Source organism: Macaca fascicularis, chromosome 1 (assembly GCF_037993035.2).
Source record: "Macaca fascicularis isolate 582-1 chromosome 1, T2T-MFA8v1.1".
In the NCBI taxonomy this organism is placed as follows: domain Eukaryota; kingdom Metazoa; phylum Chordata; class Mammalia; order Primates; family Cercopithecidae; genus Macaca; species Macaca fascicularis.
Window position 1 is genome coordinate 183,244,417 of NC_088375.1, and position 19,331 is coordinate 183,263,747.

The 19,331-nt window shown below is 39.5% G+C and overlaps 1 protein-coding gene across 20 annotated transcripts in view; it reads left to right on the plus strand.

Annotated features, from left to right (window-relative positions):
• EPS15 (epidermal growth factor receptor pathway substrate 15) overlaps positions 1-19,331 on the plus strand; it is a 161,741-nt gene that overhangs the window by 22,911 nt on the left and 119,499 nt on the right. For 13 of the 20 annotated variants that reach the window (XM_074006963.1, XM_015436018.4, XM_015436027.4 and 10 more), the window contains one exon: positions 16,631-16,672. Coding sequence is in view for 12 of the 20 variants with exons in the window: in XM_015436018.4 (XP_015291504.3) it covers positions 16,631-16,672 (42 nt within the window). In the remaining 8 variants the exon portion in view is untranslated. Of the gene's footprint in view, positions 1-11,717; positions 11,841-16,630; positions 16,673-16,802; positions 16,873-19,331 lie in introns of all 20 variants that reach the window. The other 7 variants (XM_074006961.1, XM_074006979.1, XM_074006977.1 and 4 more) reach the window with 3 other exon arrangements.

The following is a 19,331-nucleotide window of genomic DNA, read 5'->3' on the forward strand; positions in this document are numbered from 1 at the left end:
TATTCAGTTTTTTCTTTGAGTTTGGTATGATTAACTTTTTTGTGACTTCGGACAAGTTATCTTTTTCCTTGTAAGTTTATCTCATCTGAAAAAGGGATTTTCCTCTCAATTTTAATATGACCCTGTTTTATTTTTCTGCCTCTTAAAATGGATGACAATGACAAAAGAAATTTGCTAGCTGACTGGTTAGAGGAGTTAGTTGTGATGGCAGTCGTCATTGCTCTGCATGTAGGTACTTGGTAGTACATAGAAGTATTCATCAAATGATTACTTCAGTTGAGTTGCATTTGTAGAACTACATGAAGTTGAATTTTAACTTAAATTTGAACTCCTAAGTGTCTTCTAAAAAATATTCTATATGTAACATTGAGTAGCTTTTTTTCTGTATGCAGAATGCAGAAGATTTCTTGTTCTTCAGTTACTCATTTTATTCTTTCATTTTTGTTCACTTAACAAAATATGTATTATCTTCTATGTGTCAAGCACCATTCAGGGTACAGGGCACTGAAAAGAAATTCTAGAACTCAGAATTGAAGTGTTCACTGTCATATGTCACATAGTAGACATCAGATAGCAGTAATTGTTACACTCTTGGAGAATATTATAGAATTTTAAAAGCTAAATGAGAAGTTTATCATATGTTATCAAATGACTGTTACTCGAGTTCTGACTGTGATGGAGTGAATTTTTAAAATTAAGTTTAAACAAATAGAAAAAAGGAAATATAACAAAACTGCTGTATTTTAAAATATTTCTTTATGCTGAAGAGATCAGTGTTAGAAGTGAGGCCTAAATTATATGAAGCAGCAAGTCTGTCTGATTCTGGGCATAATTGCCAAAGCAGTTCAGAAGAATCTTCAGATTTTGAATGTGAAGAAAGCTTTGACTTAATATTTGATTATGATACTAGGGGAAAATGGTGAATAAATGTATGCAATTGTAAGTGAATAAAAAGTATTCTTTTAAATTATCTGTTCATTTTGGTAATATTTTTGTTAAATGGAAGGTGGCACTTACAACTAAAGGTTTCTCAGAATTGGGGGAATATGGTTTACTTCTTTGAGTGTTATCAAGTTCAAATGTTACAATTCATATGAAAGAGCTTAGTACGATAATGGGGAAAATAATAACATTGATTATAAAGGCAACAAACCTAATGATTAAGAGTGAAAGTCCTGGAATCAGACTTCTTGGATTTGAATCCTGTTACCAACACTTAACTAGGCGTGTAACTTTGAGTCAGTTACTCAGTTAATGTCTTACACATGTTTGTATAAATGTCTTATTTTCCTCATCTGTTAAATGGGTATAATAGTATGTGCCTCAGGTTAAATGGGCTTAGTGTGTAAGTGCTTAGACTAGTACTTGGAGTATAGGAAATGCTTAATGAGATTCAATATATGCTATTTGTTATGAAACTGTGAAACACTGTGTGTATGATTTTAAAATGTGCTATTTAAATTCATGCTTTACAGTTTAACTTGCCATTTTAAAAAGCAACATTTGATTACTGATTGAAAAATTTTTTGGTCTAATTTGTGCAGAGCTTGTATTTTTCTCCTTGAATAAGCTGCTCTTCATTTGTTTGTATAAATATTGGCATGCTTATTTACCTTTGACTAGTCCATGTCACGTTTTACTAATCAAAGCTGTTTTTTCTGGGTTATTAATCATCCCACCCAGTTGGGTGGCAGCAGTAAACCCTGAGGACTTGCCATCTTTCCCACTTTTTAAGTTATTACTGTCATTACTGTTGTAGAACTGAGATGATTATAAAGCTTCAGGCTTACATGCTTTATAATTTCAAGTCCAGTGGAAAAGAGTACCTCCTTTCTAATAGGTCCTGCCCTGACATAGTTGCTGTGGAGAATGAGTTTAAAAGTAGGTTTGCCAGAAATAATTGAGGTTACTGATTGTTATGAGTTGAATTGTGTCCCTTGAAAATTCCCCAGTACTGGAGAATGTGACCTTACTTGGATATAACATTGTTGCAGATATAATTAGCTAAGGTTATGTGAAGTAGAGTGGGGCACAGATCCAGTATGACTGGCATTCTTATAAAAAGGGAAATTTGAATGCGGACATACACACAGGGATAATGGCATGGGAAGATTGGAGGTAGGCTGCCACAAGCCAAGGAACTAGCAAGAGTAGGAGAGAGGCCTGGAACAGATCCTTTCCTAATGCCTTCTGGCTTCCAGATTGTGAGACAGTAAATTTCTGTTCTGAGCTATCTAGTTTGTGGTACTTTGTTATGGCCCTTGTGAACTGATACAGTGATCATGAATTTATAATAGTGGTCTACCTTGTTCAGTGACTTTCTCAGCTGCAGCATCAAAGAAAAGTTGTTAGATGGGTTTGTTCAGGTTTGGGATTTTGCTATATTGGTGTCACAAGACAAGAGGAGCAAGGGAATTTAGGTTATTGGCAGGAGGATTATTGAAATGATGAATCATAGAATCTAAACTGAATAAGGTGGAAGGGAAAGTAAAATAGAGAGGGCTTGAGGGATCAAAGTCTTTTGGGCCCATGGATAAGAGGTTTTATAGAGGTCAAAGGATGATAATCTGGAAGAAGAGGTTGTGGTTGGAGGAGAAGGTGCTTGAAATAGTGATTTAGGAGGTGGAGCACTTTTGAGTGAAGATAAAAGGGCAAGGAAGGATTTTACTATGGGATAAGGAGGGTGACTGGGACATAATATATGTGTACACTGTTGATCCTGTGTTTTGGAGAGGTTCTTGAAGTTAAAGAGGTCAAGGAAGTAAGAAGCCAGGCTGTGGATGGGTTGTGCAAATTGATAATTGAAATTACTAAATTTGATGTAGGGTTGGGGTAGAGAAGATGACAGTGAGCCATCAAAGTCTTAGATGAATGAGGTAGAGACCAGGAGGTTGAAAGTTAACATGAAAAGGAAGAGGAGAGAGTAATTTAGTTGAAAGTTAAGAGCCTTGGCTGGGTGCGGCGGTGGCTCATACCTGTAATCCCAGCACTTTGGGAGGCCGAGGCAGGTAGATCACCTGAGGTCAGGAGTTTGTGACCAGCCTCGCCAACATAGTAAAACCCCGTCTCTACTAAAAAAAATACAAAAATTAGCTGCGTGGTGGCGCACGCCTGTAATGTGGCTACTCGGGAGGCTGAGGCAGGAGAATCGCTTGAACCCAGAAGGCAGAGGTTGCAGTGAGCCATTGCACTCCAGCCTGGGCGACAGAGCCAGACTCTGTCCCCCCACCTCCCCTCCCCCGGCAAAAAAAGAGAAAAGAGCCTCAAAAGAATAGAGCTTTATTTTTATTTATTTATTTATTTTGAGACGGAGTCTCGCTCTGCCGCCTAGGCTAGAGTGCAATGGCGAGATCTCAGCTCACTGCAAGCTCCGCCTCCTGGGTTCGCACCATTCTCCTGCCTCAGCCTCCTGAGTAGCTGGGACTACAGGCACCTGCCACCATGCCCGGCTACTTTTTTTTTTTGTATTTTTAGTAGAGACGGGGTTTCACCGTGTTAGCCAGAATCTCCTGACCTCATGATCCACCCACCTCGGCCTTCCAAAGTGCTGGGATTACAGGCGTGAGCCTCCGCGCCGGCCAGTATCTGCTTTTTAAATTGTTGCTGTCTGTCTCCCCTCACTACTGTATAAGGTCCGCAAGAGCAGGGCTTTTTCACTGCTTTCTCCCAAACACTGAGCAAAGAGCTTGGTATAGAGTAGGTGTTCAATAAATAGTTGTTAAATGAATGTTGAAACTACTTGAATCAAAGTGAGATGAAAACCTGGGTAAGGAAGGGACACTAATATTCACAAGCCATGTGGTAGAACAAGAGCCTATAAAAACAGAGTTCCATCAGCCAAAGGGAGAAAATCCAGGAGAGAATAATGTCACAGAAGCTACAAGAGGAGTTTTCTCTTTTTTTTTTTGAGATGGAGTCTCGCTCTGTCACCCAGGCTGGAGTGTAGTGGCCCGATCTCGGCTCACTGTAAGCTCCGCCTCCCGGATTCACGCCATTCTGCCTCAGCCTCCCGAGTTGCTGGGACTACAGGCGCCCGCCACCACGCCCGGTATTTTGTGTGTGTGTGTGTGTGTGTGTGTGTGTGTGTGTGTGTGTGTGTGTGTGTGTTTTTAGTAGAGACGGGATTTCACCGTGTTAGGCAGGATGGTTTCAAACTCCTGACCTTGTGATCCGCCGGCCTCGGCCTCCCAAAGTGCTGGGATTATAGGCGTGAGCCACCATGCCCGGCCGATTTACTACAACGACCGGCGGTGGCTCACGCCTGTAATCCCAGCACTTTGGGAGGCCAAGTCGGGCGGATCACGAGGTCAGGAGATCGAGACCATCCTGGCTAACACGGTGAAACCCCGTCTCTACTGAAAATACAAAAAATTAGCCGGGCGTAGTGGCAGGCGTCTGTAATCCCAGCTACTCGGGAGGCTGAGGCAGGAGAATGGCATGAACCAGGGAGACGGAGCTTGCAGTGAGCAGAGATCGCGCCACTGCACTACAGCCTGGATGACAGAGCGATACTCCGTCTCAAAAATAGAATAGAATAGAATAGAATAGAATAGAATAGAATAGAATAGAATAGAAAAGTTAAATAGTGTAATGTGGACAATCTGCTGGTGAGCAGAGAAGTTTATTCACATTTCTAAAACCTGAGATAGGCAGGTTGTTGAAACCTGACAGCTGCCATTTGAGGGGGCTACAAAGGAGGTGAGAGGATTTTTATAAATTTGTATATTAGTCATTCATGCCTAAAGATCATGCTTCTTCCACTGGTTTTTTTTTTTTTTTTTTTTTTGTTTGTTTGTTTTTTTGGCCTACCTAGAATGAGATATATAGGGCTCACTAAGTCTTCTGATGAAAGACCAAAGCTATACTTTGTTTTCATTCTGTCTCTATGTCACCTAGATTTTTGATCAAATTGAATTGTATTCAGTTAAAAACTAGCCTATTACTGGTTTGAGTTGCTGGTATGGTCTTTACATCCTTTGTTTTTCAGTAGTATTTTCTGTACTATCTTTTTGAAATTCTTTTGTCTTTTCCAAAGTCCCTTCTTTCATTTTTGAAAGAAATGAATCTCCAAAGCAAATATATTTTTTTATTTGGACTTTGAAAACTTTCTTTAGAATACTGTAGTTACGGTATTTCTAGGTCTTTGCCTGCTGAGTCAATTTGTAATGTTTTGTTATGGAACAAACATGAGATGTTAGCATGTTTGCAGAATGTATAATTACAATTTTTACTAGAATTTAAGCTCTTGAAGGCAGGAGCCCTATCTGATTATTTTAACTCCATATACCTTAACCTATTGTCGTGTGCCTAGAAAGCATCCAGTTTGTGTCTATTAAGTTATTAAATGAGAGTCAGGCACGGTGGCTCATGCCTGTAATCTCAGCACTTTGGGAGGCCGAGGCAGGTGGATCACTTGAATCCAGGAGTTTGAGACCAGCCTAGGCAACATGGTGAAAATCTGTCTCTACAAAAAATACAAAAATTAGCTGGGTGTAGTCCCAGCTACTTAGGAGGCTGGAGGAAGAATCACTTGAGCCCCAGAGGTGGAGGCTGCGGTGAGTGGAGATTGTGCCACCGTACTCCAAGCTGGGCAACAGAGCGACACAGAGTCTCAAAAAAAAAAAAAAAATTAGTTGGGATTTACAGAGCTGAGGAATACTGTGCACTGTGCTTTCTGTAAGGGAACTGCTCAAATGGCTGCTTGTGTTTCCTTGACTCCCCACCCTCCCCAGCCCTAAAGGTGAGGACTGCCCAGGTGATTTGCCTTTCTCTGCCTCCCCACACCATCCATCCTAGCTTTAGAGTTGTTCTCCTTTCTCAGATTTCTCTTATTACTGGCTTTTTTCAAACAGCTTCTGGTTTCTATTTTCCTTGTCAGTTTGCATTACTGTTAATCACTATTGCTCCTTACTATTTTTCATTCTTCTGTTTACTCTTAGTTTTCATCCTGTTTTCTTTTACGTTGTAAAATATACAAGCCTTTTCTAGATGTTGATAGCCTGTCAGAAGCTTCTAAATATTCTCTCTTGCAAACTGTAAACTTACGTGTATAAAAACATAGACTCTTCTTGGTGTATTCATTTAGTACTTTGGCCTTAGGAGTTGCTATTCTACCCTTAAAGGGTGGTGGTGGTGGTTGAGGTGGGAGTTGAAAGGCTGTGGTGGCTAGTCACCATTCTGATTCCTCAGCCCTCTTGAAAATGGAGTAATAGAAGGTGGAATTCTAAGTAGTTGAATTTTTGTGTGTTAATATGTCAGAAATAATTTTATGGAAAATTACAGAAAATTGTGTGCATTAAGAGACTAATTTTTATTTTAACTATCACTGCACTGTTACTCATTTAAAAAAGAGTTTTAAATAGCAAAACTAAAAAGAGTGGTTTATTTGAAGGAATAAAATCTATTCCTTTGTCTTCCTTTTACTACCTAGCCCCGGTTTGCCATTGCACAGTGTTCTTACTGTCTGATTTGCCACCTTCTCTCTACTTGACATTGGTCTTCAATATTTCCTTTTCATGGGAAGTTGCAAAAAGTAGTACAGAGCGGCCCTATGTACCCTTCATCCAGTTTTCCCTAATTGTAACATCTTGTATAACTATAGCAATAGCAAAAACAGGAAATTGACATTGGTATAACCCACAGACTTCATTTAAATTTTGCCGGTTTTATAGATATTCATTAGTGTGTTTGCATGTGTAGTTCTATGCATATGCAGTTTTATTATGTGTGGATTCATGTAACTGTAAGCGTAATCAAAATAAAGACTTGCTGTGTCACAAAATCCTCTATGTTACCCCTTTATAATCATACCCACTCCCCTCTCCATTTTATTGATTTATTCACTGACAACTCCCTCGTATCTGACCTTGTGATTAACTGAGAAAAGATTGGCATTATGTTTTAGAGGTTGTCTCTTTATTTTATTTTCACTTCTTACTATTTTTTTTTGAGATGGAGTCTTGCACTGTTGCCCAGGCTGGAGTGCAATGGTGTGATCTTGGCTCACTGCAACCTCTGCCTCCCGGGTTCAAGCGATTCTTCTGCCTCAGCCTCCCAAGTAGCTGGGATTATAGGCACCCGCCACCACACCCTGCTACTTTTTTGTATTTTTAGTAGAGACAGAGTTTCACTGTGTTGGCCAGGCTGGTCTCGAACTCCTGAGCTCATGATTTGCCTGCTTTGGCCTCCCAAAGTGCTGGGATTACAGGCGTGAGCCACCATGCCTGGCCTTCCACATTGTACTGTAACCATTTATAACAAGAATAAATCATTTAAAATTTTGGGTCATTTTGTGTGTTACAGAATCTTGTACTCTCAAAGTCGTGTACTCTATCTAACATCTCCTCTCACATAACCCTCCCCTAAAAATGACACCAGAAATTCCATATGAGACAATTCTTGACGTTTAATTATTAACCTATAAATTTCCTTAGTAACTGGGGTCTTTTTTATTACTACTTGATACACTTTGGTTTTGATTTACTTATGTGTTAACATTTGCTAGATTATGCTGCACTAAGAAACAAGCCAAAATATGAGTAGCTTACAATAAGAAAGGTTTATATGTTGTTCACATTATAGGTTTCCTAGGAATCAGCTATGGTTCTGCTCTGTGATTCTTTCTCATTTGAGGATGCAGGCTGGAGGAGCAGTCCCTATTTGTGACATATTCTCTTGGTAGAGAGAAAACAGTAAGACCTGTCAGAAACACACAACAGCTGTTGAAGCTTCTACTTAACTGGAACTTTCTCCCGGATTCAATGGCCAAAACAAGTTATATGGCCAAACCCACCCCTGGAACACCCACAGAGAAACACTACAAGTCACATGGCAACAGGCAGGGATATTAATACTACTCTTAAAGAGAGAGACGCTATATACTCTGTGTATACAAGAGGGAAACAGATGACTGGGAATTATAATACCATCTAAACACCTTAAGATGCTGTACTAGTCATCTGAGGTCAGGAGTTTGAGACCAGCCTGGACAACATGGAGAAACCCTGTCTCTACTAAAAATAAAATAGTCGGGCGTGGTGGTGTGCATCTGTAGTCCCAGCTACCTAGGAGGCTAAGGCTGGAGAATTGCTTGAACCTGGGAGGCGGAGATTGCAGTGAGTCGAGATCACGCCATTGCACTCTAACCTGGGTGGCAGAGGGAGACTCTATCTCAAAAAAAAAAAAAAAAGATATCTATATGTAGATATATGGTATACTAGGCTATACTTTTGTAACAATTTTTTTCTTAGTAAAGTTTATTATATTTACATTTGTATAGCTATATATGTAATTATAATAACACATTTGTTTCCTTTACAAAAATAGCAGTTCCTTCGTTTTTTTACATTAGTTAGGATATTGGTTTAAACCAAAATCACAAATCTCAAGTAACAATCCAAGTGGGGTAAGTGGTGTAGAGTGCTGTAGGAGCTTCATGATGGTGTCAGGGACTCAGGGTTTTTTTCTCATGTTACTGTGTTTTTCTCAACATGTTTTCTGTCTCAATCCAAGATAGCTTCTCCAGATTCTGTCCCTATATCTGTATTCTAGCCACTTACAAGAAGGGTTAGGAGTCAGAAGTCATTTCCTTTCTCTTTAGATGCACATCCTCAGAGTTGGACACATTTCTTTTATCATTCCATTGATGAATAACTGAAATTGCAAGAGAGGTTGAGAAATGTAGATTTTAGCTAGGTGTCCATATGTAAAGCTTAGGGGTACTATTACTAAAGAAGGAAGAAGAAAGGCTGGGGGTACTGGCTCATGCCTGTAATTCCAGCTACATGGGAAAATTGCTCAAGCCCAGAAGTTTGAGGCAGCAGTGTGATTGTATCACTGCACTTCAGCCAGGACAGAGTGGGACCCTGTCTCAAAACCAACCAGATCAGGAAACAGGCTTTTCAAGGAGGTAAAATAAGCTATTAAAGATCGTATACCTAAGAAGTAGTAGAATGGGCTTTGAATATAGGCCTATCTGATACCAAAGTCTGAGTGTTTTTTGTTTTTTTTTTACAAAACTTTATTGGCTTTCTAGCATCTCTTGTTTACAGGTACTTTAAATTTTTCAGACTAGTAAGAAATAGCAATGGACTCTTTCAAAAGAATTCTGACATTTATGAATATTTAACTTTGTGACAGCCGGTAAGAGTTTATGATACAGGTAATGAATAAATAATCGCTTTTAAATTGTAATAACAGAATTGTAAAAGGTCAGATTTTGATTTTGACAGTTGGAGTTAAAGTTTTCCTTTAGGAATTAACTTGATTGTTAAAAATTCACATGCAGTTTTGTATACTGATCAGATTTGGGGATTTTTATATTTTTCTCCAGATTGAAAATAGCCTTATTGTTTCATTCTTACTATATAATTAGGACATGTTTATTCTCAAAGAGTTTCCAGAGACTGCAGAGTAGTATGAAGAAGAACGTAAAAATCATTTATGATCTTGCTATCCAGAGATAATCATTGTTACCATTTAAGCTATGCCTTTCAATTTTTTTCCTCTGTTCATTCATTATATGTGATTTTTTTTTTCCCGCCTAAAAAGTGATCATGTTCATAGTCCGACAATAACAACAAAAGCCAGTTTTACTGAAACATACCAGAAACACTCTTTGGTCATCTTGCTTGATGAGTGACTTGGCACTTTGGATGACTTTTTCCATTCTCACTTAGCTATATCACATTAGTGTAGTAATCAGCACAGGATGTACTTTGAGACACTTTGGTGGCCGGGCGCGGTGGCTCAAGCCTGTAATCCCAGCACTTTGGGAGGCCGAGACGGGCGGATCACGAGGTCAGGAGATCGAGACCATCCTGGCTAACACAGTGAAACCCCGTCTCTACTAAAAATACAAAAAACTACCCGGGCGTGGTGGCGGGTGCCTGTAGTCCCAGCTACTCGGGAGGCTGAGGCCGGAGAATGGCGTAAACCCGGGAGGCGGAGCTTGCAGTGAGCTGAGATCCGGCCACTGCACTCCAGCCTGGGCGGCAGAGCGAGACTCCGTCTCAAAAAAAAAAAAAAAAAAAAAAAAAAAAAAAAGAAACACTTTGGTGAGCTAATATCTTCTCCTATGTGTTTAGGTAGTAACCAATGAACCTGTAATGTGAGGATTTTTAAGGCACAGTTTGAAGATCAGGATTTCTTACTGTGTGAGGTTTTTTTTTTTCCCTGTATTTGAAACATCCACTTAAAATTAACGTTTTGTTATTGAGGGAACATATTTAATTTGCTTTCTTTAGCAAAGTATTTATACTTTTGTCATAACTAAGTAGATTACTGTATAATTTTTCATTCAAACTGGTACATTTTTGAGAATGAAAGGGGGTACTACAAATATTTAAAATTTGATATATTTTTGGAATATTTACTTTTTCAACCATTAAAATAGTTTTTATTGCATTAGTAGATCAATAAAATAGCTCCATTTAAACTCTTTTTTCAAAAACAATTTATAAAACATTTTGTTGTACATTATAACAAAGTTTTTACATGGACTTCAGTTGAATATTTAAAAACAAAGTATTTTTGGTAATAACTATATTTTTATCAGTTTCTCGGTCAAATATGTCACTAATATTGTGTCACTGATACTTTTCTGAATCATATAATGATGTTCCATATGGTTTTACTAGTTTTAATTTTTTCATAAAACTGCAATATTTTACAGTTACATTTTATACTTTGTGGTTGTTAACTTCCACAGTTGATGCTTCTCTGTAAAATATTTTTAGTTGCCGGCCGGGCGCGGTGGCTCAAGCCTGTAATCCCAGCACTTTGGGAGGCCGAGACGGGCGGATCACGAGGTCAGGAGATCGAGACCATCCTGGCTAATGCGGTGAAACCCCGTCTCTACTAAAAAAAATACAAAAAACTAGCTGGGCGAGGTGGTGGGCGCCTGTAGTCCCAGCTACTCGGGAGGCTGAGGCAGGAGAATGGCGCAAACCCGGGAGGCGGAGCTTGCAGTGAGCTGAGATCCGGCCACTGCACTCCAGCCTGGGTGACAGAGCGAGACTCCGTCTCAAAAAAAAAAAAAAAAAATTTTTTTTTAGTTGCCAATATACTTTATATATGTGCTGCTGTACCCAGTTAGCTCAGGAAAAATTTTGCTAGATGGAGAATATTCTTAATTCTAATTTTTTTCTTATTGAAAATTATAGACTGGGCACAGTGGCTCATACCTGTACTCCCAGCAGTTTTGGAGGCCGAGGCAGGTGGATCACCTGAGGTCAGGAGTTCGAGACTAGCCTAGCCAACATGATGAAGCTCCTGTCTCTACTAAAAATACAAAAAAAAAAAAAAAAAAATTAGCCAGGTGTAGTGGTGGGCACTTATAATCCCAGCTACTCGGGAGGCTGAGGGAGGAGAATCACTTGAACCCGGGAGGTAGAGATTGCAGTGAGTGGAGATCATGCCACTGTACTCCAGCCTGGATAACAATAGCAAAACTGTCTCAAAAAAGAAAAGAAAATTATAAATATATCAGTCCCAGTATTTTCACAGGCAATGTCCTTTTGCCTGTATTAAAGGTACTCTCTCTTTTTACTTTTCAATTTTTATAGAGACAGGATCTTGCTGTATTGTCCAATCTAGTCACAAGGTACTCTCTTTGATACAAATAAGTTGTCCCTATTTATTTTACATGTTCCACCAGATTTAAGTGTTTCAAAATTGTAGGCCTTCTCTAATTTTCTTTCTTTCTTTCTTTTTTTGAGATGCAGTCTCGCTCTTGTCACCTAGCCTCGAGTACAGTGGTGTAATCTCAGCTCGCTGCAACCTCTGCCTCCTGGTTTCAAGCAATTCTTCTGCCTCAGCTTCCCTAGTAACTGGGATTACAGGTGCCCGCCACCATGTCCAGCTTTTTTTTTTTTTTTTTTTTTTGTATTTTTAGTAGTGACGAGGTGTCACCATGTTGGCCAGGCTGGTCTTGAATTCCTGACCTCAGGTGATTCACCCGCCTCAGCCTCCCAAAGTGTTGAGATTACAGGCGTGAGCCATTGTGCCTGGCCTGTAATTTTCTTTCATCTACTTAAAAATAGAAAGACTTGGCTGCATACAAAGGCTCATACCTGTAATCCTAGCACTTTGGGAGACTGAGGTGGGTGGATCACCTGAGGTCAGTAGTTCGAGGCCAGCCTGGCCAACATGGCGAAACCCTGTCTCTACTAAAAATACAAAAATTTCAAAATGAAATCTTGTGTACCATTTGAACTCTCATTTAATTTGTTAGGTTCTTCCTTGTTTGAAGGATATATTTCAGTATCCTGGCAGACTTTGTTGATGATAATTGGTATTTGCCAAAAGCTTCAAAAGCTGAAGGTTTTCTGGAGCTTTATTCATTAAACTTGTTTTTGTTTGTTTGTTTGTTTGTTTTTTTAAAGAGATGATGTCTCAGTATGTTGCCCAGGTTGGTCATGAATTCCTGGGCTCAAGTGATCCTCCCATTCCAGCCTCCCAAATAGCTGGGACTACAGGTGTGCGCCACCATGCCCAGCTCACTAAACTTTAATTTCGATCAAAGGTTTTCAACTGATTTTGAACGGGATGCAACCAATTTCTGGAGGACTTATTTTTAAAAAGACTCACTATTGAGACATTGATTGAATTTATAAAGTAGGTTTTAAAAAGTACTAGCCTCGAAAGTCCAATGACAGGTTGCAAGGAGAACACACATATTGCTCTGTTGCACTATTTTGTTGTATTCAATATCAGCCTTATCCTTAAAAATGTAACTCTGGGAATATGAAAACATTTATAAATGTTGATGTTTGAATCTTACTTGTTAATAGTGATGTCACTAGAGCTCCCATGATAAATGGAAACTACTTCAGTGGTTTTATGCAAATTGTCTGCCCATCCATTTTCCGGAGAAATGAAAATTTAGAACTCAGTTTTTATTGGATACAGTGATGGCTTTATAGCCCATTGCTCCTGAAAAGGCTTATGAGATAATAAAATGGTTACCAAACAACAAAATAAACAAACAGTTGTAGACTTACACAATATAATAAATGATAAAACCATCTAAAAGTTTTCAGACTACTGACTTTGCACATACTTCATTTGCACCCAGCCTGCGATTTCCCACTGACTTAGCCAGCTGGTGGCCTAGCGTGTCTTGTGGTCACTGTACATGCCACTGCACTGCCTGGCATACCAGATAACCAACAGGAGCACCAGTGTCAAATATTTCTCCTAATATTTTGCAAGACCATAGAGAGTTAATTACCCATGGTTGCTTAAGTCTGAGGATACTTTTCAGTAAGTCTATATGCTTCCGTTGCAAAGAAGAAGTTTTGTTGAATCTGTAAAGAATCAGAACAAGAAAGATGGAATTATCACTACTTACTTCTCTTTCAAATGTCATCACTTGTTCATGTGGTAAAAGCACTTACACACTACTAGCTGATAACTTGGCCAGAAACTAGATATATACAGTAGAGATACAAAATCCATTCTGGTTTTAGTGTATTTTGATATAATGATTGTTAATAGTTTCTTTAAAATTTAAAATGTTATTTAATTTTTTATTTAAAAAAATTTTTAAATGGAGACAGGGTCTCGCTGTGTTGCCTAGATTGGTTTCAAACTCCTGGTTTCAAGCAATCCTCCTGCCTCGGCCTCCCAAAGTGCTGAGATTACAGGTGCGAGCGACTACACCTGGCCCAATAAAAAGTTTCTTTTTAAAAATGGTAAATCAGAGACACATGGTAAGCTGAATGGGATGCTGGGACAATGATTGTAAATCAAGATTTTCCTGGGCATACCAGGGCATATGGGAAGCAGCACAGAGCTAGGAGTGGGACACATAAGTCCTGACTCTGACTTTTTTGTTAAGAGACAGGGTCTCACTCTGTTGCCCAGGCTAGAGTGCAGCAGCACAATCACAGCTCACTATAGCTTTGACCTCCGTGGCTCAAGCAGTCCTCCTGCCTCAACCTCCTGAGTAGCTGGGACTATATACGTGTGCCACCATGCCCGACTAGTTTTTGCATTTTTGGTGGAGATGGTGTTTCTCTACATTGCCCAGGCTGATCTCAAACTCCTAGATTGAAGCAATCCTCCTGGCATAGCTTCCCACATCCCCTGCTGGGATTACAGGCGTGAACCACCGCGTCCGTCTGACTCTGCTTTTTCTTTTCTCTTTCCTTTTTTTTTTTGATGGAGTCTTGCTCTTTTGCTAGGCTGGAGTGCAATGGCGTGGTCTCAGCTCACTGCAGCCTCCACCTCCAGGGTTCAGGCAGTTCCCCTGCCTCAGCTTTCCACGTAGCTGGGATTATAGGCATGCGCCACCATGCCCAGCTAATTTTTTGTATTTTTAGTAGAGACAGGGTTTCACCATGTTGGCCAAGATGGTCTCGATCTCCTCACGTCATGATCTGCCTGCCTCAGCCTCCCAAAGTACTGGGATTACAGGCACGCGCCACCATGCCTGGCTGACTCTGCCTTTTAAAAGCCTGAACAGGTAACCTCTCTGAGACTGGATGTATTAGGGTTCTTCAGAAAAACTGAACCAGTAGGACACACACACACACATACACACACACACACACACACACACGTTGCAGTCTTGAGTTCGAGTATATATCTGTCTCTGTGTGTATGTCATGCCTGTGATAAAGTTTAATTTATAAGTTAGGCACAGTAAGATTAACAACAACAACTAATAGTGAAATAGAACAATTATAACAATATGCTGTAATAAAAGTTATGTGAAGGTGGTTTCTGTCTCTCTCAACATATCTTATTGTACCATACTCATCCTTTTTGTGATCTGTCAGCCTGATAACTGAGTCGGCTACGAAGTGACTAATGGGCAGATACCGTATACAGAGTAGATGCCCTGGACAAAGGAATTCATGTCCTGGGTGGGATGGCATGAGATTTCATCATGCTACTTGGAATGGTGTACAATTTAAAAGTTATGAAATGTTTATTTCTGGAATTTTTCATTTAATATTTTCTGACGGCAATTGACTGAGGGTAACTAAAACTGTGGAAAGGGAAACTCTGTGTGTGTGTGTACATATTTTATATATTTTTAAAATTATGCTTTCCTTCCCCCTCATCCACTTAATAAGTCCTGTCAAATCTATGTTACAAACTTTTTTTCAAGTCATACCCTTCTTTTCTGCCATTGTCAGTGTTCAGCTCCTCAACCAGACCATTAAAATTACTTCCTAAGGCTGGTTGTGGTGGCTGATGCTTGTAATCCCAGCACTTTGGGAAGCCAAGGCGGGTGGATCACTTGAGGTCAGGAGTTTGAGACCAGCCTAGACAACATGGTGAACCCCCATCTCTACTAAAAATACAAAATTAGCCAGGCGTGGTGGTGCACGCCTGTAATGCCAGCTATTTGGGAGGCTGAGGCAGGAGAATCGCTTGAACCTAGGAGGCAGAGGTTGCAGTGAGCCTAGATGGTGCCATGCCACTGTACTCCAGCCTGGGCGACTTCATTTTTTTTTTACTCAACGATGGCAGATGAAACCCTTCATAAGTTGTCTTCTACAAAACTTTATAATCTTATCTCCCTATCCCTCTTATCATTCGGAACTTCTTGCTGTTCTTTTTAGACGTAACTGAGTTTTCTGTTGATCTCATGCCTTTGTGCGTGCTACGGTCTCTGTGTAGAATCACCCTCTCCCCATCTTCCCCATACCTCAAGTTCCTGCTCTGATGTCACCCCATGAAGCCTTCCTGGATTCCCATCCTGATCCCAGAACACTCTTACACATTCATGTGGAGGCAAACTTGATCCTTCAAACTCTTTTTTCTTTTTTGAAACAGGGTCTCAGTCTGTCACCCAGGCTGGAGTACAGTGGTGTAGTCACAGCTCACTGCAGCCTCAGCTGCCTGGGCTCAGGCAATTCTCCCACCTCAGCCTCCCAAGTAGATGGGACCATAGACATGTGCAACAACACCTGGCCAGTTTTTAAATTATTTGTAAAGGCGAGGTCTCACTGTGATGCTCAGGCTGGTCTCAAACTCTTAGGTTCAAGCAGTCCTCCTGCCTCAGCCTCCCAAAGTGCTGGGATTACTGGTGTGAGCCACTGCGCCCAATCGGTCCTTCAAACATTGAATTTCAGATGAGTTTGTTCCTAAACTGACCAAGGAACTCTTTGAACTGTAGTGTGAATTTAATGGAACTGCCTTTCTGCAAGCAGTTCATATCTGATAACATCACTTATCATCTTTCTGTACGTCAGTTTGTATATTCATTTAATTGTTTTATTGAAGTGGTTTTTGAAATGTATTCATAGGTACTTGGGTAGAGGCTGAATTCTTGGGGATTTGGGCCTCTCACAACTGGCTTTAGCGAAAGCATTTCATTCTTAATTTGTTACGTATTGGGTTTCTGGGTAAAATTTTAGATGAAGAGAAGTATTGATATCAAAAACAAAATTTAAGATTCTTGTTTCATTTCTTGTCTACCTGATTTTTAGTAACCCATGTGACTATCTTTATCTGTTTTCTCTCTCACGCCCCCCAAGAAGAAACAAAACCTAACCCCTGAAATCAAGGATATTTTATCTTACTCACCTTTGTTTCTTATCTGTTGAATGAATGCAAAATATGTTAATAGAAGTTAATGAATAGCATCTAATTTTTATTAATTTGTTTATTTCAGTTATCAAGTGGGAATCCTGTATATGAAAAATACTATAGACAGGTAAGATTTTTGTTTCATTGTTTGCCTAGATTGAACATCAGGTATACTGTCAACTCTTGATTGTATGCCTGTAGATTACCAGCTAGCTCGATAAATTTGGCATGTCTTGTTTTCAACTTCTTGTTTACAGCCTCCTACTTTGAGTACTTAATGCATTTGACAAGCTCCCAGAGAAATGAAGGAAAGATAATTAAGTCCAGGTACTTAGTTGTCTTAAATATCTATGTTGAAAATTTATGTATTTGATAGATTTATTCAGATATAAATATTCCAAATTCTTAAGACAAATACAAATAACTTCTATGTTGTTTTTAAGACTTATTAAAGTATAATTTTCACAAAGTGAAAAACATGACTTTTATACAAATATATAATGAGCATGTATCACAGATTTTATTCAACTCATTAATTACTGGTTAATTAGCACAGATATACAGCCTCTGGTCAGATATAAAAATGGGAATATGGCTGGGCACGGTGGCTCACACCTGTAATCCCAGCAATTTGGGAGGCCGAGGCGGGTGGATTACCTGAGTTCAGGAGTTCAAGACCGGGCTGGCCAACATGGTGAAACCCTGTCTCTACTAAAATACAAAATTAGCTGGGTTTGGTGGTGCATGCCTATAATCCCAGCTACTCGGGAGGCTAAGGCAGGAGAATTACTTGAACCTGGGAGGCGAAGTTTCAGTGAGCTGAGATTGCGCCATTGCACTCCAGCCTGTGCAAAAAGAGTGAAACACCATCTCAGAAAAAAAAAAAAATGGGAATATGAGTTATAGAGATTTACATACTTCACCAGACAGTATTCATTTGTGTTGGTACGGATTAGTATGGCCGGGAGTCACTTGCATTGCTATCAGTTTCTATTAACCTCTACCTCTACAGAGTATAAAGCAGTCTAGACAGTAGAAAGTCATCAAGGGTGCATACCATAGATCAGATGATAATTTCTTGAAGGTATAGGCAATCTTATTTGCCCAATTTCAAGTATCAGATTATTTTTTCTAACAGTCTCCCTACCTTATGATTATGATCACAGAAAAGGCTGGTTTCATTATATTTGGCCTGACTATTTACACAGTTTCAGCAAGTATTAATTAAACATTATAGGCCTCTTTGGTTTTGACTTGCAAATCAAGAGCTATAAACTATTTAGCACCTTCTAAGGTCAGAGAATAATTTCTGCCTGAAAAATATCAAGGATCTCAGACTGTACTTTTTAACGCCCCTGTTATATTTGTTCTTCTATTTTAAGGCTATGCTCCAAACCTTAGAAATTCTCTCTACCATATTTCACCTTCAGTACATATAAATATGAGTGAATTTATTTCATCTTGTGGTTTCCCAGATTTGCTAAGGTTCCTAGCCTGTTGGTAAGTGACCTTACTTTACTACCTGTGAGGCTGGGATCTTGTAAACCAGGTAGCAGCCCAGTTTTCTTGGGAGATCTTTATGATATTGGTGTCACATAAAGTCAGTACTTGTTCTTTAATCTTTGTTTTGTTTGAGTAAAAGAAGTCATTCTCAAATAATGGCCTTGTTTTACACAGTTGACTTATCCAATTACATCCTGATAAGAAGAAAAACAAATTGTTTTTGAACCCATGTAATAACTATGTTGCTATAAAGCGTAGACACATTCCATACAAGTATTTGTCTTTGAATTCTGAGGGGTCAGTGAGAATCAGATACTATTGATGGGGAGAAACCAGAGCAGAAAAATTGAAAATTCTAAAAATCAGAGTACCTCTCTGCTTCTCCAAAGGAACACAGCACCTTGCCAACAATGGAACAAAGCTGGATGGAGAATGACTTTGACAAGTTGACAGAAGTAGGCTTCAGACGATCGGTAATAACAAACTTCTCCGAGCTAAAGGAGGATGTTCGAACCCATCGCAAAGAAGCTAAAAACCTTGAAAAAAGATTAGACGAATGGCTAATTAGAATAAACAGCGTAGAGAAGACCTTAAATGACTGATGGAACTGAAAACCATGGCACAAGAACTACGTGATGCATGCGCAAGCTTCAGTAGCCAATTTGATCAAGTGGAAGAAAGGGAATCAGTGATTGAAGATCAAGTGAAATAAAGGGAATCAGTGATTGAAGATCAAATGAATGAAATGAAGCAAGAAGAGAAGTTTAGAGGAAAAAGAGTAAAAAGAAATGAACAAAGCCTCCAAGAAATATGGGACCATGTGAAAAGACCAATCTACGTCTGATTGGTCTACCTGAAAGTGAAGGGGAGAATGAAACCAAGTTTGAAAACACTCTTCAGGATGTTATCCAGGAGAACTTCCCTAACCTAGCAAGGCAGGCCAACATTCAAATTAAGGAAATACAGAGAATTCCACAAAGATACTCCTCGAGAAGAGCAACTCCAAGACACATAATTGTCAGATTCATCAAAGTTGAAATGAAGGAAAAAATGTTAAGGGCAGCCAGAGAGAAAGGTCGGGTTACCCACAAAGGGAAGCCCATCATACTAAAAGCGGATCTCTTGGCAGAAACTCAACAAGCCAGAAGAGAGTGGGGGCCAATATTCAACGTTCTTAAAGAAATGAATTTTCAACCCAGAATTTCATATCCAGCCAAACTAAGTTTCATAAGTAAAGGAGAAATAAAATCCTTTACAGACAAGCAAATGCTGAGAGATTTTGT